Source organism: Bolinopsis microptera, chromosome 6, assembly GCF_026151205.1.
Source record: "Bolinopsis microptera isolate Bmic1 chromosome 6, MBARI_Bmic_1.0, whole genome shotgun sequence".
Classification (NCBI taxonomy): Eukaryota; Metazoa; Ctenophora; class Tentaculata; order Lobata; family Bolinopsidae; genus Bolinopsis; species Bolinopsis microptera.
In genome coordinates, this window is record NC_087077.1 from 2,093,342 (window position 1) to 2,116,012 (window position 22,671).

At 38.6% G+C, this 22,671-nt stretch overlaps 1 protein-coding gene across 1 annotated transcript; it reads right to left on the reverse strand.

The window, feature by feature from the left end:
- Nucleotides 1-9: 9 nt before the first annotated feature.
- LOC134817613 (uncharacterized) lies at nt 10-22,644 on the reverse strand. The gene is made up of 21 exons (XM_063826839.1): nt 22,316-22,644; nt 21,904-22,099; nt 21,592-21,785; nt 21,267-21,393; nt 20,684-20,822; nt 20,408-20,522; nt 20,046-20,232; nt 19,450-19,902; nt 19,185-19,297; nt 18,855-18,992; nt 18,584-18,709; nt 18,278-18,434; nt 4,870-5,042; nt 4,590-4,698; nt 4,216-4,291; nt 3,911-4,079; nt 3,541-3,644; nt 3,240-3,432; nt 1,004-1,171; nt 513-843; nt 10-341 (listed from the first exon to the last, which is right to left on the reverse strand). Exons 1-21 carry the CDS (start codon nt 22,574-22,576, stop codon nt 10-12), a joined length of 3,861 nt encoding a protein of 1,286 aa, XP_063682909.1. The 5' UTR covers nt 22,577-22,644.
- Between the last annotated feature and the right edge of the window lie 27 nt (nt 22,645-22,671).

The window sequence follows — 22,671 nt, forward strand, 5'->3', positions numbered from 1 at the left end:
ATCGAGTTTTTATCTACCTGCACTTGGACTCTTCTGTTTCAACTTCAGAGTCGGCCTCTTCTTAGCACCAAAGTCAATAGTAGGATGTGAAATATCGTTTGAAGTAAGTTTTCTAGCAATGGAACGCTGGTATTTGTTCAGCCGTTGTTCCAAGGCTTCCCTCTTTCGTTTGGAGAGTTTTATGGGGGTGATTTCCACACAGAGCCTCTTTGCTGTACCTGGTCGGGCGGGTTTAGATTTTCGTTTGCCTAGGATCTTCTCCACATCTTTTGGTTTGTCTAGTGGGGGCAGTCTGATTCTGGATTTAGGGCCGGGTTTTGAGACTGGTGATGATGATACTCCTGTTAAATTTGAATTGGGTCAAATTTCTGGTGTAGCTAAAAAAAGTATTTTATAACTTCCTAATTGGAAGGAAAATAAATGATTGATACGAGAACACAAATAGCCAAGTAGATCCAGATTTTAGAAGCAGTCATAACAACTCAATAATTCGGAAATAAGTAACAACTCACTGGCAATAGTTGGGGTTAGGGACATTTTTCCTGACGATTTTTTAACCACAGGTTTCTTAGGTGGGAATTTGAACTTGGTCTTGGGCTGTAATTTGTTCTTGTACACAGGTTTAATCAACTGTGGTTCTATTCTGATGGAACCCTTCTTCGCTTTAGGTGATTTGAACGAGGGTCGACCAGGAGATTTGAAGGACGGTCGGCCAGGAGATTTGGGTTTCTTCATTGCAACACTCGTGTCCTTCATGTCGTCCACATTTTTCTGAAGACGTAGTAATTTCTTCTCGATCTTCTCTTGGGCTTTCCTGATCTTCTTTTCCTTATCTTTCTTTCGCTGAAGAAGAAGAATATGTTAAGATTTTAATCAGCAATTAACATGTTCCACTTCAAAATGTATCACTTTTTAAGGTGTCGAGTGTTTGCTACGGTAATCAAATTCTTATTTCTTAAGATATACACGAAATAGTGTCATAAAAATACTCGTTTTTACTCACTCTGTCAGCTTCCTGTGTCTTTTTCCTCTTCTGGGCCATTTCTTCCTCTTCTTCCCTCATTATCTTGTCTGCAATTCTCTTGTTTTCTTCTTCCTCAAACTTGATCTCTTCCCTGATCTTGTGAGCAAGGTACTGTCTCTTCTTGAAGAACGTTTTCTTCAGTTGTTCCTGTATGAGTGTTTAGAATAAAAAAATGTAGAGACTGTACAGTGTACATTTGTACCAAAGTTTATGCAAATTTTATATACAGCTTATAGCTAGAATTTATAGTCTAAGAAGAATAAATGAAACGTTATTGAAATGAAGAAATCAATATGAACATTAAACAAAAAGAAACATTGAATTGAATCCCCCTATCTGTACATTTAACTGGTAACTCAAGTTGACACCTGACAACTTAGTGTGTACATAATAAGAAAACAATTTAAACATATCATCATGCCTCAGGCACTAATTATTGTTAGCAAAATATCGAGCAGGTTTAACAAAATTAAAAGCCTGCTCGTACAGAACTACAGCACTCGAGGTTCGTTGGATCTAGACATCCACTGCCGAAATTCTAAATGGGATGGATCGAAGTGATTCTTGAGTCTGTAATAGCCATGTAGATACACAAGTTTTCCATTGGATGATCGTCCTTGGCTTTCCACTCCATTTAACAAAAATCTTGTTTTGTTGAATTTTCTGCCGATACTTTTGCTGATCTTTCGTCCACAGGTGATCAGAATCGCAAGACACACGATGGGCAATAGGAAACTCATGAAAAATAAAATAGCGTAGTCGAATCCATTCAAGCATCCATGGTGAAATGGAGTTTGTTCTAATCTACCATGAATCACATGGAGACACTCACGAGGAAAGCTCTGCTTGGAATACTGGAAAATCATACCGAAAATTCTGATTGTCGCCACAACACTGAATGTAACATGAACCGCTAGGAATGTAACGTAAACATGCCACCAGTCCGATATTTTGATTGTTAGGTTGAGGTTAAAGAAGCAAACGTCATTCGACCGGTGTTGAATTCTATCAAAATCTTTCCTACCGGACATTACTAGTGACAGGAGAGGCATGATGTAGATACACGCACTCACAACGTCTTTTAAGATAAGCAGCCAAGGTTGACTCTCTGTCACGTATTTGTCAACATAAAAGTATTCTAGTAACAATTCTACACAGTCTTCAAAAACTATCTTTACAGACACAACCATTGGACTTAGAAACTTGACTACAGAATTGTCGTAAACAGTCTGTCTTTCAGTAGTTTTAGCAATACCATAGCTCAGTAATGGAGATTTTAAAGCTCCTAGGATAGCAAAAGCCAGTATCGCATTTGAGACGTGGTTATTTCTTGCTATGTCCTTGTCAATTAACAGACCTCTTTCAAGCCTCGCAAAATAAAAACAATCGATTGCGACGTCAATAACATCCCACAATAATTTAATAGCGGGTATTATGAAAATGCTTGCTGTGACTAACATCATCCGGATGCATTTGGGAAAAGTCAGACATTTACAAAAAAACGGTGTGCATATATTTTGAATGTATTTAAGTAGCTTGGCAGAAACGTTGTACAGATAAAGTTCGTCATTATTTTCATACACTGATCCAGGAGGATGTTCTTTACTCCAGACTTCGTAGGTCTGCCAATCCTGTCCTGGGTTTCTGATGAACAGGATCGTCTTTTTAGGAACTGATCCACTCTTGATGGCATTATACATATTCTTCCCGGCATATTCCTTAAAATAAATTAACAGCTTGTTTCTGTAGTAGATTTCTTTCAAGGTCTGTTTTCTTATTTCACCGCCACACAAGCTATAAGCAACAGCAATGAGAAGCATAGCAGTCAAGGTTGGAAAAATCATTGTGACTGTTGCTTGTGATTCAGAGATAGTGGGGGTCCAGAAATAGGTGATATGACAAAAAGATATGTTATGATGTCCAATAAAAACACAATTATCCATCGCTAAGATAATTTATGATTAGTAAATTTGACAAAGCTCAAAGTAAGTAAGTAATCCTGGTGAGTAGCAAGGGTGGGGCATGTCTTCGTGCAAACTCGTCATGCAAAACTATGTCATGCATAACGCGAACGATGATTTGTATAGAAAATCATGTGCATTTTGGATAAAATAATTAAACGATATTAGTTATTAGAAATAAACCACAACCTCGTTGACCGAGGGGATCAAAATATAAAAACCATCACATTTTACCAACGATATACGAAACGTACCTTTCTGCGGCCGAGAAGAATGTCAAGTTTTCCAAAGTATTTGATCTGTTCCTTCTCATCTGCACTCCTCCCTGGCATTCTACCCAAAGGTTTCTTTGCCTTCTTTCTCTTTCCTTTCCTCTCTTTCTCCCGCATGTCCTCCATTTCCACTCTGTCCAAAATGTTGGTGAGTACTCTGCGTACTACAGTTGATCTGAAATAAAGCTTGTCAATGTTTTATTTCAATGGTTCCTAACACAAAGATAAGAATGGGAAGAATAGTCATGCAAAGTATCATTCCTCAAATTCTCAAATGGCTTACATTTCAGAATCAACATAGTATTTCTTGTCAGCAGACTCTTCTCCCTGCCATCTGGGTAACAAAGAATCTGTCTCACTCTTGGCAGCGTCTTTCTTCTTTTCTTCCTGAAAATATATCAATCTTAACAAGCGAGGCCTTTGAAACGCATGTAGCCAGACGTGTATGTGGCAATACACAACAAATGGCTGTCAGACGCGGGAAATAAAAACTGAATAATCCCGCCATGCGCGCGCAATTTACTCGATGTATAGCAAGCGCGCTTTCAATACGAATAGCTTGAAATTCTGCTAGTTTTTGTGGCTCTTCGAGCCTCTTTCAAACAGGACGCGACGTTTAAGTGGGCCAGCTCAGTCGAAAACAGGAGACTTACCAGAATTTTAGCAGATTCGATAGACTTCAGTTTCTCCTGGTTATAGAGATAAGTATAGGCCTCACCCAAGGTAACCATATCTTCAGATACCCATATGTCGTGGATCCCTTCGTCCAATTCCAACATAGCTGTCTTGATGGAAGCACTTGGAATCTCTTGCAACTCTTCACTGAAGATGTAAACGTTGAACAGCATGATCACGTACAGCTATGATACAATCTTTATTCAAAATATCGTTCTAAATTGTAAGTTTACTATAAGAAAGCTAAGAAGTTATTTCTATTTTTTTATAACATGACACTCACTCATTTCGTTTTTGTTTCATCACAACGATCTTGTATTGCTTGGCCAGTTCATTGTTTTTATCTTGGCGACTCTCCACTGAAGTTATCTGTGTTAGAAATCAGAAGAAGTGAAATATCCAGTACCATCCACTATATACATTCGTTATAATTATCCTTCATATTATTGTTGAATAAATAAATAAATAAATAAATAAAGTCAATTTTTACAGCACAGCAATATATATCTAAATATCAGATCCTCTGTAATCATAATGTATAAAAAAAGGAGCTTTTCTCTGTGCTGAAGGATGAATCAAGGCAGATCATGGTTCTGAAAACAACAATCGAAATTTTTGTTTTCCATATCACAACTGATGGAAATCAAAATGTCTTACCAATAATCCGCTGCACGAATGTGCTTTCATCACAGATATACTGATTCTCTGTCAGGACTGTCAGAGACCTCAGTTCAGGCCAAATTATGTGGGAATGTAACATGGATATCTGAAACAGGGCAGGTTTATAATGACATCGTCCATAAATGATACTATCAGGGGTTTATATCTTCCATCATTAGCATTATCAGTTATATCAATTATGCCATAAAACATGCAGCTATAGCAACTATAGAGCAGAGTTTCATCAGAGTTTCACCAAGATTAATAATCCACATACCAATGTGCCGATATCAGCGATATCACAGCTCTTCCTAAGTGCCATTCTCCACATATTCTGCGAGTTAGCTACACAGAATGCGTTGCTCGTATCGTACAAATATCCGTGTAACATGGTTGTACCTGCGGTTCGTCCCAGTTTTCGTTGCTTTCTCTCCGGTAAACTGTGACTCTCTGGGAGATACAACTTGGTTAGATTATTTAAATTTTCTTTCTTTGAAGATTTCACTGATGATAAGCCTTCGTTATCTATTTATCTGCTCTTATCTTGTGCTAGAGCTTTAATATAATACTGATAATTGTACTTGCTAGTCGTCCTTGGATACAGTTTCTAATGTCTACGGGTCTACCCTCCCTCTTCCCTTTCATCGATTTCTCAGATGGAACACTGCTGTACTGCGTGTTAAACATGGAATTTTAAAATTTTATCACTAGAAATTGGGGAAGATCCTCAATTGAAGATATGAATTCAGAGAAACAAGAATTTCAAGGAAGGAAAAAATAACATACACATTTTTAGCAACTTTATGATGTCTTGCCGTGTCAATCTAAGACGTTTACGGGTATTACTATCCTTATGACCTCTAAGGTCGTAAATTTGTGGCAGTCACACTACGTCACAAGTATAAGTAGGTAACTGAAAGTTCCCACATTAGTCGTTTTCATTTCTCTATCTAAAAAGAGTAAAAGTAGATCATAGTGCATAAACATCTCATGTTTGAAATAATCATTAGCTCTCTCGAGTACTGGCGTACGTTGACCATTATTTGATGAGGTTCAATACAAGGTTCAGTCACAGGTTTTATGGAAAAAAAAGATTTGCATCAATGACACTAAAGCTAAAGTTTTATTAAGAAAACAATGTGTCTCTCTATTTGGAGGGCTATGATCACCAAATAAGTCTGAATAGTGATTGGAGTGAATCATTTTTGTTATGACACGTGACACTAATTCTGGGATTTGATCGGCCAATGCTGGAAGCTTATTGGTTAATCGCCGTCTTTTGTGAGAAGAAAAATGTTTCACCTCAACCAATATTCAGATTAAATAGAAATATCAGCCCATAAAGATCCGTTTGTCATTGTGGACAAAATCTGTCAAAACAACCTGGCTTGTTACAATCTGACAAGATGGAACTGTCCATTTCTTCTTCCTTTCCTTTCTCGCTTCATTCCAATCATGTAGCTCACGTTTCGCCGTCTTGATAGCTAGCTTGCGTGCATCCGTGCGCGCAACTATCACACAAGGGTTATACGCGCTCGTCAGAATAGGAAGCACGTAATGGTTCACCAGCTTAAAGTCTATCTCAACAACTTGATAAAACGCTAGGAAGTTGCTGATGATAGAGATGATATACGGGATGTTCATGATGAGAATGGTGTGGCTGACTTTTAGTTTGCGCGCGTGTGAAGCAGCGCACCCTTCGATGGGGGTAATCCTCTGTAGATATCCTACCACAATGAAGCTGCAGAGCAGACCCAGGAAGCAATGGGCCATGTTCATGACAAAACAAACGAGAGAGTTCAGGGATTCTATGGTGGTGTATGTTCCCGTGTGCTCGTGGGTACCATGTGACCAGATCGCGGATATGCTGTTATCTTGTGAATGGCTCAGTCCCGTTAAAACCAAGTCCCAGCTATTTCCAACACCCATGTAGATGGTGTAGAAGATCAGGTAAGCTAGGACGAACTTGAACTCAACGTTAAAGAAAGGTCTGATGATGGCGATCATGCGAGTCACTGCCATCAGGCTGGTCGTAACCTGGGAGACGCAACCAAACGTGCAGCTTAGAAACTCTGGCAACTGATTGAGAAACGTGTACTCGAAATCTATCAAGGTGAAGGACCAGTAAGTCACGAATATTCCAGGAATGAGGTTAGTCAGGAAGTCAGATACTGCGATCACCTTAAACAGAGAGTTCTGTACTGACTTGGGTCTCAGGGTATAGCTGTATAGGATGAGAGGGTTAAGGAATGTTGATATCAGCACACATGTTAGCATGAAAATTCCAAGACAGTAATTTATGGCGGTTTCGTATGGATTTACTGCACCCTTCCCAAAATCGAACGCCATTCTCGGTTTCTTGCTGTTATCGTAGAGAAAATCACTACCAGACCCTCCGGCTAACAATTCGCTCGGTCACATCAGGCAGGAGAAATTCTTCTGAACAGTCTTTTATGTTCTCTGTCTTGCCTACGTGAATCTTATCTAGTAGAAAGAAGATTTAAATAATTAGCAATAAACACACCTCGTTCTTAATTTCAAAAACAAATGGCAGGAAAAGGGTCTGAAAGTCTGAATTGTGGCGGTGGATAGCAAAATTAAACACTAAAACAAGCATTACAAATCAAAACGAAGGCCACGTTTATCTTGTATGAGGGCGGCACAAAACCTGGATCGTCCGTTAGCAGACCGAATATAATGTTGGGTGCTAAGAGACGAATTATATTGGTGATAACCACTAACCAATGGTCAGGTCATCAACCTGTACTATGTATGATGTATCGTTTATATGGTGGCTGCTGTCATTCGACAGAAAACTGCCGACTTGAGGCTTTGGCTGTACAACAGAGACGGCCTTCTTTAGTGATTTGTCACTAGGCACACCATGGTCTGCAGCTAGGCTGCGTGATAAAGACCTTGGCCTTGGTGTGTGTGGTGTTCCGGTACCTAGGATAATATCAGGCGGCGTATTTTAATCATAAAAGTCAAGAAACTTCATTCAGTACTACCGGCCGAACAGCGCGGAGGGAGCTAAATTAATCGACATGGCCAGGCCGATAAAGTGTACAAAACTTAATGGCCAACAATCTCAATCCCATACAAGAATAGCTGGCCCCTAAATTTGGGGCTCCACTTTTTGAAAGACAGGTGTCACCAACATGACCACCTGAATATCTTTAGGCACAAAATACTTAAATAAGATTTTTTTTGCAGTGGTAATGTAATCTTGGTTGCGCGAGAGACATTGGCGTATGACGTACGCTAGCGTTAGTGTTGGCCGAAGAAAATATAAATAGAGGAACACTTGAAGGTGGGCAAAATGTAGGGAAACAAAATAAAGCTTATAAAACTCACAAGTGCTAATTATAGCGATCCTGATTAACAATGACTAAGGGTAATATAAATTATGCTCAAACAATAGGTTACATGTGGCTTAGTCTGAATATATTACATCCGCAGCTGACTAACTGTGTTTATACGGTAAGCTGAATTTTCATGAGGCCTTTGATCATTAATATAATCACACACGGAAAATAGGTTCTATGATCTATCTCCAGAGCGAAAGAGCTGAAATGAATTAGGAATAAGGTTGAAACCTTAGAGCCTTCATTTTTGAGGGTTCGCATGTTTGTTCGATTTAGTAACGCCAAGATGGACAAAGTAATCGCACTTTCGCTAAAACAGCGCATTTGAAATGTGGTATCAAGACAGACTGGGAGCTGAAGAGAAGCTTATTTTAACTACTAGAGTTACCAGTTACCAACTAAAGCTAGAGTTACCAGTTACCAACTAAAGCTAGAGTTACCAGTTACCAGATGATGCTACTGAGCTGCCTATCATTCAACATACTTTTTCAACAAATTCCATGTGAACCTGGCGAAGAAGTTTATTTATAGGATTATATTATGTTGGCCTAGGTAACAAATTTGTACTTGAATTTTTATCAAATGTTCATCAAATAGATGATTTGACAGGAAAATGTACTGATATAATTTAATTCGACATGATACCCCAACTGAATTGCTACTCGGATTGAACCTGCTTCCAGTTATTTTTAAAATTATTCTAATTCACTAATAACTTACGTTAATAAGACTAATGCTAAATAACTTGTTGCCCGTTAGAAATGGCTAATTGAATGACGAGAAGGTTGTGAGATCTTAATACTCCCAATAGATCGATTTGACCTTTCAGACTTCAGAGTTTGGCAGGGGACCTTTAACAATTGACATAATATGATCATACTAAGTTCTCTACTCGAACGAGAAACAGTCATCAGAGCTGTCAAAATACACAATACAATTAGAATTGCACATATTACTGATCCATTTTCTTTTGTAGGATACGACTGAGGTCGCTCGGAATAAAAGGTAACGAGCCCAACCTTTAAATTATGTTAGAGATTGTCAATAGTTATAATAAATCAATAAAATTTATAAAATTGCAATTATATCAGCCATCGCGACGACAATCTTATGTTAATACAAATTTTACAAAGAATGTTATTTTATAATAGTGTACATATCTCCGGAACATTTTAACCTTCTCGGTACTTCGTCAGATTTACTTCGTCATTATACAACCACATCGTAATTATTTTGATAATTATTTGGGTGTTGTTAATTATTAGAGTTATAATTAGAACCGAGTTTAAGATTTTTAGACAGTACGACCGAACAGTTTGGTTACTTTAAATTTGTGTTACTCTCACTATTTTCTGTACAAGAATTTTGAGTGGCCCAGACTAACTATTAAACTAATTATTGAACTGAAAATCATCAAACTCACGCAACTTAATCTAAAAAAGATATTATGGCCACGGCAGCAGCAGAGTACAGATTAAATGATAAACAAGGAACTGAAACCGAGGGGTTCCGTTCAGGCCCTTCTTTGTTTCTGTCTAGTTCTAATGTACCGTCACAATAGTGACTTTAAAATATATACCTGCTTCAGGAAGCTTTTAACTCTTAACAACAGATTATTAAAAATCAATTCAAAGTCATACTAACTCAACCCTTCAACGAGTGGCTCATAATATAATGAAGAAGTTAAACCCTCACCGCATAACTGAACTAGGAATGTACATGAATTTATGGAATGTACAGTAATACCACAGATCATGGCTAAAATCATTTGTAAGATAAACAGAGTCCCGGACATTCACAATTGCAAATAGAGCAGCAGCATAGAGTTCTCAATCCACTAATATAGACTAACATCTCGTAGTGAACGGGGTCCATACTTTTATTATATTTTGTACGAAGTACTTGTAACAAGTCTACCAACAAAGGAAATTAATTTAATAATTGTTTACAAACGACAATAAAAAAGCACTGCAAGTTACTTAATATTGCCGTCTTTTCTTTGTTGCTGTTTAGAGAGTTAACCACCATTGCGCAACTTGTTTTTTGTTTTCTTCTTCTGGTGATATTTTGCAGGTTCTTGATGATTAATTCATTTCATTAGCACAAGTTTAACGAGAGTTCTCCTTCGTCCAGTTCACGATTATATTATTTAAACACAATGATCTGATCGTAGTTCAGGCCTAACAGTTAACATTGGTGTCCAGATCGGCACGGTAGTCAATGGCGATTGGTGATTCCACAAATTTTCTCAGTGATATTAACTGACGCAGTAATCCGTTCAATAAATTTGTGATTATTTGAACCAAGGGTCGACCGAGTCCTCGGCCTCAGTTTTACCGAGGAATAGCGATTTTTCCTCGGCCTCGGCCTCGGTCAGGAGGACAATTCCTCGGTTTGCCTCGGCCTCGGTTAAAAATTAAGTTGCTATTCCTCGGCCTCGGTGAAATTTTGAAGATTTAAAGGGTCGACCTCGGCCTCGGCTTTACCGAGGAATAGCGATTTTTCCTCGGCCTCGGCCAGGAAGACAATTCCTCGGTTTGCCTCGGCCTCATCAAAGCAAAATTGAATTCGCAAAATTAAATTCGTTCTCGGTAACGAAATGAGTGAAAAGAGCTCACAATGCAATTTAAGGTGCCACCGGTCTATTTAGTGCAAGGAGCATTGTGCAGATCTTATCAGACCTAATTTTGTGGATCAATTACCGCGCTTCTATTAATCTATTGTGCTGCCCATAATACACAGAATCACGTCCTACCAAAATATAGACACTACGGACTATCAGCGCTGATCAAACTTACAAAACAAAATCCCACGTCGTGCTGGCGGAGACTAATGATCATCAAACGGAATTCTCAATCTGGCAGATTTCGAAACTCTTTGACAGATGTTGTACAACTACCCAAGTAACGCAAATCACCACAAAGGTGAGAAATGGGGGGGGGGGGGGGGGGATAGTTGTTGCTTAGCAGATGGCACGTGTGCATAAATCAGATAACAGTCATGGTCAAACAAGTTATTGTGATGGCTGTGTTCATTATGTGGGATCAGGTGATTGGGTTGTCACCAGATCCACATTACAATTATGACGGTTCACGATAGTGGACTTATAACTTAATTTTAATCCTGTGTTATCCTGTGTAATCCTATGGGAATCGTGCAGGTAGATTGTCTTACCACCGTATTATGTAATTACCCAATTAATTTTACTAACGCGATAAACGAAATGCTTGACAACCTCGTCAATTCAAATCCGATTCGTATAACTGTTTCAGATCATAATATGCATTATATTTCCTTTCCGTAGATGTGTTGCGTTGGTTGTGGCGAAAGAGACTACAGCAAGTGGAGAAATGGGGATCCAATTCCACTATGAAATGATTTTAATTGCAAGTTTTATTTAGACAACTTGGACTGGCTACTGTTCTCATAAATTATACCACAAAAGAATGTCATAAATTCACCTATTTACAGACAGCCTAACTATAATAGATTAACAAAGGAATGACAGTATGCTAACAGAAAAACTTTGGCGATAAAGAAACATATTTAGGATATAATACGAAAGATATTTTAATTTTTTAAATATTCATGATCAGGCCATAAAAATCAATCATGAGACCGAGGCGGAAAAAATCTATCCAATTGAAAAGAATGGAGAGAAAACCTAACGCGTTGTGCGTCAATGATTTTTCACCATGCTCATTGCTAAAAATTCTACAGTTACAGGGTTGGTCACTAGATCCACACTATGAGAATCGTGCAGATAGGGTGTCGTACCACCCTATCACCTAATTACCCAATCAATTTTGCTAACGGGATGGACGAAATGCTTGATAACTTGTCATTTCAAATCCGTTTGAACGTAAGGCTTTTCCAGATCATATGCATTATATTTCCTTGCTGTAGATGTGGTGGTTGTGGACAGAAATACGTATTTGACTGTACTAAATGAATTTACAAAGAGTTTATTTAAAAGTATAGCTGGCAAACTACGCGATCTTAAGTTTAATATGATTGCATGCATTGACTACAGTGGTCTGCCGTCTGGGAATCAAGCTCTTCCTTCAAATCATCAGTTTATGAAATATTGTCTACTGCTGAGGCCACTGTTGTCTCAACATGGAATGTTAGTGGTATTTCAGTCTGGGTAAGATTGCCGGGACCCATCAAACGACGAAACTGTTGTCAGTGGCTGCATGAGAGATGTTTGTCGTTCAAACTGAATAACACCACAGATATTACCGGGTAAACCACGTTTGGCAATCTTGATAGCGTCCGTGCGCGCAACTATCACACAAGGGTTATACGCGCTTGTCAGAATAGGTAGCATGTAATGGTTCACCAGCTTAAAGTCTATCTCAACAACTTGATAAAACGCTAAGAAGTTGCTGATGATAGAGATGAAATACGGAATGTTCATGATAAGAATCGTTTTGCTGACTTTTAGTTTGCGTTGGTGTGAGGAAGACCCCCCAATGGGTGTACGACTTTGAAGGTAGCCAACCACAATGATGCTGCACACAAGACCTAAGATACAGTGTGCCATGTTCATGCTGAAGCATACCGTTTTGTTTAGTGTTTCTATGGTGGCCATGTTGAGGTTATAGTGTCTATCATAACCGAGAGTGACATACTTTGAGATGTTGTGGGGGTCGCGGCTTGCATTCTGATGATTCTTTAATCCTGTTATTACTAGGCTTCCGACATTTCCGATACCCATGTAGATGGTGTAGAAGATCAGGTAAGCTAGGACGAACTTGAACTCAACTTTGAAGAAAGGTCTGATGATGGCGATCATGCGAGTCACTGCCATCAGGCTGGTCGTAACTTGGGAGACACAACCAAACGTGCAGCTTAGAAACTCTGGCAGCTGATTAACTAACGTGCGTTCAAACTTTACAGAACCAAAGAAGACGTAAATCATGAAGATTCCAGGGAGCAGATTTGTCAAGAAGTCAGAAACTGCAATCACCTTGAACAGAAAGTTTTGTATTGACTTCGGCTTCTGGCTGTAGCTGTAGATGATTAGAGGGTTTAGGAATGTTGATATCAGCACACATGTTATCATGAAACACCCAAAACAGTAGTTTATGTAGGAGTCGTATTTTAGACCAGTCCCAAAATCAAACGTCATCTTTGGTTCAGATTCAACAAAAAGAAACTCTGTCAATAAGATCTGAGTAAAAGTCCGCTCAGTTACATCAGGATAAAGTCCCTACCGACAGTCTTTATTGTTTCCTTTCTTGCCTAACTGGATTATTTCAATCGTAAAAGATGAAAAAACAAGAAACAAACTACCAATCACTCAAGTGTGGAAGTTTCAATTTACAGCCGGCTTTTAAATTCGATCTCGGTAACGAAATAAGTAAAGGTTGACAAATTAACTGAAATTAAGGTGCCACCGGTCTATTTAGTGCAAGGAGCGTGGTGCGGATCTTATCAGACCTAATTTTATGGATCAATGATCACGCTTCTATTAAATCTATCTATTGTACTGCCCAGAGTACCCAGAATCACGTCCTACCAAAATATAGACAATACGGACTATCAGCGCTGATCAAACTTACAAAACAAAATCCCACGTCTTGCTGGCGGAGACTAATGATCATTCAACGGAATTCTCAATCTGGCAGATTTCGAAACTCTTTGACACATGTTGTACAACTACCCAAGTAACACAAATCACCACAAAGCCAAAGGTGAGAAACAATAATGTACGATGGTGCGACTGCTACCATCAACACGTAGGCCGACAGCCAAGAAGAAAATATGAATAAACAAGATTATAAAGTAGTTGAACCGGTCTACAACACGAATACTTATATGCCGATCAACGCTCAGAGGGCCGCACACAGGGCTTTCCAAATTAATCAGTATATTATGTTTGTCAATGGAAATTCACAGACGATAGAAAATTTTTTATTGACGCAAATGTTAAATCAACCAAACGTTGCGATAAAGAACTTTTCGCCCATAACCGACTGCGGTATCGACAATATTTACGCATATTAGTGTATATAATCGCGAAAGAAACGTTTTGTAAGGGATAGTGATTGCTTTGAAACGTTTAGAGTTTGTCTCGAGGTTGCCACATGAAAGTTGAACATCATGGAGATGGTGTTAGACGTCATAGGCATTACGCACAAACATTAAAAAACAAGCAAAGCTGCCCTTGTGATTGAGTACATTCAAGAAACAATGCTGAGCACAAAACAATAACGAACTAAAGTTTTAAAGTTTCAACTAAAAGAGAAATGATACGCTGTCACATTCCGCCCGGTCCTAGCTAATAATCGAGATTCGAGACGTAGCAGTAAGCTGTTCTTGGACAAAGTATTTCCTCTAAATCTAATAGTAAATACAGGATCATTCAACTGCGTGTTGACTAAGCATATGTTTTTCTAGAAAGCATGGGTAATGCAATGGGCACCTTTATCTTTCGTCGACAAATAGTTTAAATAACAGCTGGGATAGTAAGCCATATCATTAAAGTTCTCAAGATAGAACGCACATTTGGATTGGGGTGCCCTACATAAACTAAATAATATCTGGAAATCCAAACTTTCAAAGAACCTTAAGATCCGATTGTTCATTGCGGCTTGCGAATCAGTACTGCTCTACGAATCAGAAACCTGGAAACTGGCAAAAGCTAAAGAGAAACGTTTGGCCGGGACATTGCATCAGACATCCAGAGCTACTGGCCAGTGATTTAGTCGTATGGGAACTTGCATGGTAGAGCAGAGCAAGGCCGACCGAGAATAAGCTATATGTCTATTGTCTATGTTACTGAATAAAGTTGGTACAAACTCTAAAGAGGACCTGCGAACCCTGATATGGGACAGGGATATATGGCTCGGGTGTTATCTGGCGTAGATCGGACTTAGTTCAAACCTATACTAAGCAATACTATTAGTATTTATGGAAATGTTTCGTGTCCATTATATTTCAAAGTCGTGAAAGAAGCTGGCTCAATTGCTGGGTGACAATATTGAGACAAAAACATATTGAGACATTATATTATGTAATTACCCTGTCAGTTATTAATTATAATGTGTAATTATAATGGGTGCATTGACGTACCAGGCGACGATAAAAAATTGTTCCTGAAAACTGATAAAAGCGAGTGTGAAATTTCTATAATACCTCATACTCATGCCATACGCTCCGCCCGCCTGACTTGAAATTATATAATAATTATATAATCACTGATAAACCCATTAAACGCCGTCAACTATAATATAAGAAAAATAACTGTTTCATTCTGGAGTATTCGCGACGTAAAATTCTCCTTTAATTCGAACAAGTGGCACATAGGCAAGGCTTCGACAATTCCTATCACGACTTCAAGTTGCCCAAATGCAAAGTGCAAACAGATAGCGTAAACCCTACTGAAAATGACATAGATAACCAAAAATGGAAACCCCCACTTCTTAAGGCCCTATGTATACATGAGAAAAGAGAAAGCACAGAAAATAAGGACAGATTAATAATGAGCGTCGACGTGTTATGCTGAATATTAAACTTAAGCCGAGAGATAATAACAAATTAATCTCACAAGATTGGTCAGACAAATAGCACTAAAGAAATGTCTCAATCGCTCCCTAACTCAATCACAAGATATTAACAAATAAAAGCCTCTTGTTTGAACCACGCACTTTGCTCAGCTTATATGGGTTACAAAATGAATCAGACAGAATCAAGCGAGGATATTGGCTGCAAAGCCGCTTAGTTGCCGACAAGAAAGAGGAGCAGTTATAAACTTATAATGAGAATTGAACAAATTCGTTATCTTATAATAGAGATATTAAAGTCACTATTGTGACGGTACATTAGAACTAGACAGAAACAAAGTGTGAAGGGCCTGAACGGAACCCCTCGGATTCAGTTCCTTGTTTAATAGCCTAGCTCTCATGAGAATTCGAAAACAGGACCAGAGTCAAGATCAACCGATCCCAAAGTGATCGCTAACCATGAATAACTCAACCACGAATTGTCGACCGGTGGCACTTCCACTAATTACCACTAATTACCACTAATTACGAGAGACTCAGGAGTCCTCACCTTTATACAAGTCAAGGCCTGTATAACTGTGATCCACTACAAACAGGATGATTGTCATTAAACTAGACAGTCCACACTGTTATAAGTAGGGTAATGACCCTGTGCCGGTTTGAAGTTTTGGTGAAAGTCGCAAATCTGACAATTTCTACAGAGGCATTCAGATAGAAAATGACGCTGTAACCTCATAGTTCCAGACTAACGAACCTAATGGCTGGTGGACTGAGTACCTAATGAATATACTTAAGCAGTCATTATTAGAGAGTCCAGTAAGGTTACTGCTAACTGCATCATTAAACCAATCAAAATATCCTATTTTAAATGACTTTCGTGATAAATAAACCCAATACATGATTACTTATCCATATCTACCCTCTGTACGAAGTAGATATCGTCAGCTAGCCTCAACGGTCAATAAATTAAATATGGTGAGGCTATGAGTTGTACTTGTTCAATGTCCATAGACGTCCAGACCCTTCCCCTCTCTCTCTCTATCTCTCTCTCTCTCTCTCTCTCTCTCTCTGTCTCTCTCTCTCTGACGTTGACTATAATTGAGAAGTGGAATAATAGTGGACATTGTTTGAATCCCAGGTTGAAACATTTGGTGGATATTGGTCATTCAGAGACATTCCACTAATTTGATTGCTGGGGTCCTGGTGTCTAGAACAATTACCAACATCTGTTTACAACCAGCAGAGCATTAGTTACTCATGCATGTTAAATTTGGGCCAACATTTTATTGGGTCGTAATTTTAATTAACCACCGGTTATGGGGGCTGCGCTGGGGCCTATATAATTAGATATTACCACCTGTACTAATTTATCCCTTATTTAAAGTTCTAACCCGACCTGCTTATCTTTATCATATCCGTGAAAGTTTAATGATAATGTAACTAATTAATAGAACATAAATAATAACAATAGCCCAATAACAGTGTTTGAAATATATATATTTGTGTGTAGTCGTTTTACATTTGGTTGCATATAGCGAGCTCTGTTATCAGCTGTTGTAACTTGCGATAAGAAGTGCTTGTCTTTTAGTGTGATCGTTGTGTAGCCTGTATACAAGAACTGTACATTGGAATATCACGATGCAGTACTCATACCATGAACATACGAAGCATTTGGTCGATGACCCCGATAATGATGATCTGTTTAGTGCCAGACATGCAGATCAGGTAGCGAGAGCTACAAACAGTGTTTTTAATGAAATGTGCCATGAACTGGATGTTAAGGAATACGGAGATCTAGTATTGAAAAACCTGAACAAGCGATCAGTTTCGAAAGAAAAACTGTGTGATTGGCTGCAAACTGTTTGTTTCATTTTGAATCGTTATGCGGCTCCTCATTTGCAAATGGCTGCGGAGAGAGTAGATAAACAGAACATTTCAGTAATCGCGGAGCAGAAAACTGTCATTGATTTGCAGAAGCAGCTCATTGAAAAGAAGGACGAAGAACTCAAGTCTGTTCAAACAACTGTGCAGACAGAAATGAAATCATATTCTTCTGCCCTGAAAAAGACTTGTGCAGCTGCTCTTACGCCAAAGAAGATCTGTACTGCAGTTAAGACAATAGCTGAAAAGGATGAAAGAAGCAGAAACGTCGTAATCTACGGAATAAGTGAATCCGACGGCGAGAAGTTAGAAAACAAAGTTGCTGAAGTTCTTGGTGAGATAAACGAGAAACCTTCTTTTCGTGACTGTTGTAGAGTTGGTCTGAAGAGAGTGGGCACATTAATACGACCAACTAAACTATCTCTAAATAGCTCTGACATGGTTACTCAGGTGCTGCGAAAAGCGAAACTACTACGCACAAAAGAGGGCTATAAAAGTATCTACATTTGCCCAGACAGATCAGTGGAAGAAAGGAGAGCTTACAAGAAGCTCTGGGAGGAATTGAAAGAGAAGAGGAAAGCAGAGCCTAACAGAGTTCATTTCATAAGGAACAATAAGATTGTCAGCTCTGATAAGAACAGTGTATCAGCCTCGTCTGAAGAAATTTGAACTGTTTCACATTCTTCACCACACATTTATTTTATCACAATTTTGTTTCACATTTTAAAAAATCATATCGGGGCCATGTAATTGCGGGCACGTTTTACTGTGCAGTACCGTGTTTGGTCTCCCGACAGATTTTACAGACGGGGGCAATATTTTATTCGAGTTTATTTCATTCGTTGTAATTGCTGTACTCTGTAAAGTTTGAAAAGTATTTAATAAAAAAAAAATAGCCCCCCCCCCCCCCCCATATATAGTAACTCACTAATATCAGGGGTGTTCTGAGAGTTCCAACTCTGGAAAAGTCGCTGAAGAAGTTGTGCGGGATCGTCGGGTTTAACCGTGGGCGCTACTTGACGTCGTTTAAGCGTAACGTTTCCTTTGATGTTGAGTTCTGGACGCTTCAGCAGTGTTTGCACTACCTAAGGAGAGTCTTGGTAATTATAAAAGCAAACAAGTTGTAGTAATCTTAGCGAGAGTCTAGTACGTAGAGCAACAAATTACAAAACATTAATGGGTAGTCTTGATTCTGAAGAAAACCTTTAAAGGTTTCAATAACTGAATAGTAAACCTCTTTGGAAAGAACGATATTCCTCTGGCTATTGTCGGAAGGTGACCTGTTTTCCTTGTTGTCTGAGGGGATTACTTGTACCGCAGTGGGAGAGCCAGTTGTCAGGCTACTCGCTGACATTATCACCTGTATCATCAAAAAGTCAGTATTTAAAACTTGAATTTAATATTTAAACAGTACTGAATAAAGCTTAAAGCGGTAGTCATTTAAATTACAAATTTACATCTTATCGTGAACAAAATAATAATTATCAGGAATAATTATAAATCACCTTGGTGACGCTATTTTGTCGGATTATTTTAGCACCGGGTGGCAGAGCGAACATCACCTTACCGTCAGGACCCACTATCTTCTTGAAACCGTGTGGCATCGAGATTACTCGTTTGGAAGGAGAATCTATCGAGCTACCCTAAGGGAAAAATTTGATAAAACATGAACAGTTTAGTAATAACCAAAATTTTTCGGCTCAATTTTATACCCTAACTGTTTTCTTTATTGAGTTATTGGTCTGGAATAATTCTACAGCAAAACAAATGCGTTTTTAGAAGTAGAACAAATACTAAAGAATTCCCCACTAAATCAACAACATGTAGCTAGGTACCTTTGTGCACTGGAGTTTGTTGACAACTCGAGTCAGACGATCGCATTTCTTGGCCTTGTCACGTGATCCAGTATGACCTGACGAACTTTTGCTCTCGTACGTCCAACCAATACCTGAAAGTTTAGACATTTCAAAAACATTAAACCTTGTAATTGGTTCGGTTTAATAAACCAAACAGTTCCAAATATAACCATGTCATGATATTTGTTATTCCTCAAAAGTCAAAACCAAAGAAATCTAACCAACTAAGAAAACCAAAACGTACCGTTATTTTTCCTGTATTCTTCACCATCCATAGAAATCTTTGTAATTTTTCTAGGGCTCTTCCTTTTGTTGGAGGGAGAGGGTTCGATGTCTTCTGGTGTGTCTGCCGGAGGAGGGATTTCTTCTTGCTTTTCTTCCTTTGTTTCTTCCTTTGTTTCTTCCTTTGCTTCTTCTGTCTCCTCTACAGCTGCTTGATCTTCAGTTTCAGCTGCGGGTTTTGAATCCTCAACGTCTTTCATTTCTTCGTCCAAAGGTTTGATTTCTTCGTCGAACCCTTCGTCAGTGGGTTTGTCCTCTTCCGAAGTACTGACAGTTGGGGTATCAGTAGAAACAGGTTCCGTTTCAGTATCCATTTCAGTTTCTTTTTCAGTTTCTTTTTCAGTTTCTTTTTCAGTTTCTTTTTCAGTTTCTTCTTCAGTTTCTTCCTTTGCTGGCTCTTCTAACTTGGTCCAATCTAGGAAGAAATTTTATAAACAATACAAGATCCAAATGGGAGTTTAAAGATGATTATCTAATCACAAAACTAAGATTCCGGACAGTCAACATGATATCTTGTATGTAGAGGAATTCTCATAATATTTAGTAATAGTAACCCACCAGGAGCGAATATAACGGGTCTGATATGCGACTCCAGGAATGCAAGACAGGCAGCGAGATGGTGTGCATTTCCTGCTTTGAGAAGCGCATTCTCCCAGGCACTGCGCCGTTTGGACCACGCGTCGTGCATGAAGTACTTAGGGATGTTACTCGACATGTTGAGAAGCGTGTTTCTCAGTAGTTTAACCTGGTTTAAAGAAGAGTTTTACTTTCATTAGCAAGGTTATCTTGCAGGATTATATATAAAAAATCGTGTGAAATCTGGGTAAAAGCTAGACCAATACGTGATAATAATAATAATAATAAATCGAAGTTTAATAACACCACTTTTAAGATATATGTGCGGATAAAATGATTTGTACCTGGTCTGGAGAAGAAGATTTCCAGGAGAGCTGCTCTCTAACAGTTGAACTGGTCTGTTTGAGCTTGTTGGATAGGGCGGCCGTCAGCTTGTAGCTGTTACACTTACCTTTGTACCTGATCATTGTGTACAGCGTTAAAATAACTTTGTAGTTTACACAAACAAGGCTACAGGATGGAAATTAATCAAAGATAATGACAATGTAACATTTCTTCCCTTGCCAATATTATAAGCACGGGAAGAAGTGTAGTGCTTTTTAAATGTCGAATTTACTAACTTGAGATAGAGCTTGTCCGCTCCGAAAGTGAAGTTGTCGTCGGTAGCTTGTTGGAAGAGTGAGAGGAGTGAGGTGAGGGGCATACTCTCGACATCCTTCCTTAGTACTGTGCTGGTCTGCTGATCTCCGTATGTTATACCTGGGGGCATTTTACATTTGTAAACAGAGATGTAACAGAGATATAACAGAGATATAACAGAGATATAACAGAAATATAACTGAAATATAACTGAAATATAACTGAAATATAACAGAAATATAACTGAAATATAACTGAAATATAAACAAAATATAACATTATATGTGTTGAATGATAACTGTTGAATGATAACTTTACATAATATTAAGTATGGAGTGTATTCAAACAACAACATTTTCACATCCTTCAGCAACGTGATCTAAAGTAGGTCTTATCATAGAGGAGACAAGACACATAGAGGAGACAAGACACATTGCCTTTCCCACTCCCCAGCTATGCCATAAATATCGAACAATTTACGAGCGAAACTACTACGCGAGTTAACAGTAATAATATATATAATATATATAATATAATTATATATATAATAAGTTTAATAATTACCAGAGTATTTTGTGGGTGACTGAAGTGTTCTGGTTTGTGTGGTTTTATAGGAAAACACAATATCAACCAGTGTTTCGTTCATCCTCTCTACGTAGTCGAAATAGTTTTGTTTTATCGCATCGTGCACCTGAGTTAGGAATGTAATGTCAAAACTTGTAGAACCGCATATTTTAGTATACTTTTACATTCCAGAATGTCAGGTCAGTTCTCGACACATCATAATCTGAAAAACCTCAACAAATGAAGAATTTTGTTAAAGAGCCGGTTTGGCGAGACAGTGCTATTGTCCTAAAACAAAATCTAACTCAGACTTCAGTAAACTAACATTGGTATCCTCTGGAGTGCCTGACTGAAGTTTAAGGATAATTTCGTCTAATCTGTCCTTGCTGCTGTAGTACCGCGTACCTTCACTACTGGAGTGAAGGATGAGCCTGCGTAGAACAAACCAGTAAGTAGCTCCTTCAGAGTCTGTGCCAAGTGAACTGGAGTTGTATATCGATGGTGCTTTTTCGTCGAATTCTGAGGATAATTTAGTTTAAAGTTCATTTTAGTATTTAAATATTAAAGAATAGAGTTCAGAGGCGTTATAACAAGATACATACAAATTCTCTAAGTTCAGGCATCCTCCCAAACTCACCATGCACATATCTCGTTAGGTAAAGGAGAATTTCAACTCTCTTCTCGACTGGCAAAGTGTAGTAATCCCCGGTGAATGTAGCTGCACTCCTACTGCGCTGAAGGTATAGTCTCAGTGCACAGGGCCACGTGACTTCATCAAGCTCCTCTAAGCTCAGCAGATCGTAGGTGTTATAAGATGAGGATTGTTCCACGTCCTGAAGATAATCCCTATTATTGTTTGGTAAAAATTTGTTAAATTCTATGAATTCCCGGAGAAAGTCCAAAAACATTTGATTCAGTATTATAGGTGATTTATCAAAAAGCTTAGAATATGAATAAAGGAGATGTATTTAAAAGGATATGTATAAAGCCAAAGGAGATGTATAAAGGATATGTATAAAGGAGATGTATAAAGGAGACAAAGTACAAACCTTAGCAATAAGCTCATCGAGCAGAGCCACATGAACATCACTCACAATACTGCTGTGATCATGATGCGTTACAGCAGCACAAAACTCCTCGAATATAAGATGGGCTAAGTTGAAGTGTTGGACGAGAACCTTATAAACTGAAACAAGAGGCAGGAGCACAGAGTGGGGTACAGCTAGGTCCGCGGAGCTGGGCAGTTGGCCAGGTTGCTCGGTTTCTGAGGAGGCTGTTACTGCGACCGCTGCGAAAATGTCATCTTCCATTCTCTCATCAATCTCCTACGAAGTGGTCTTCTGCTTGCTACCTACATGGCTACAGAATATTAGTGTTAGAGTATACTGACAATACCATATATCAT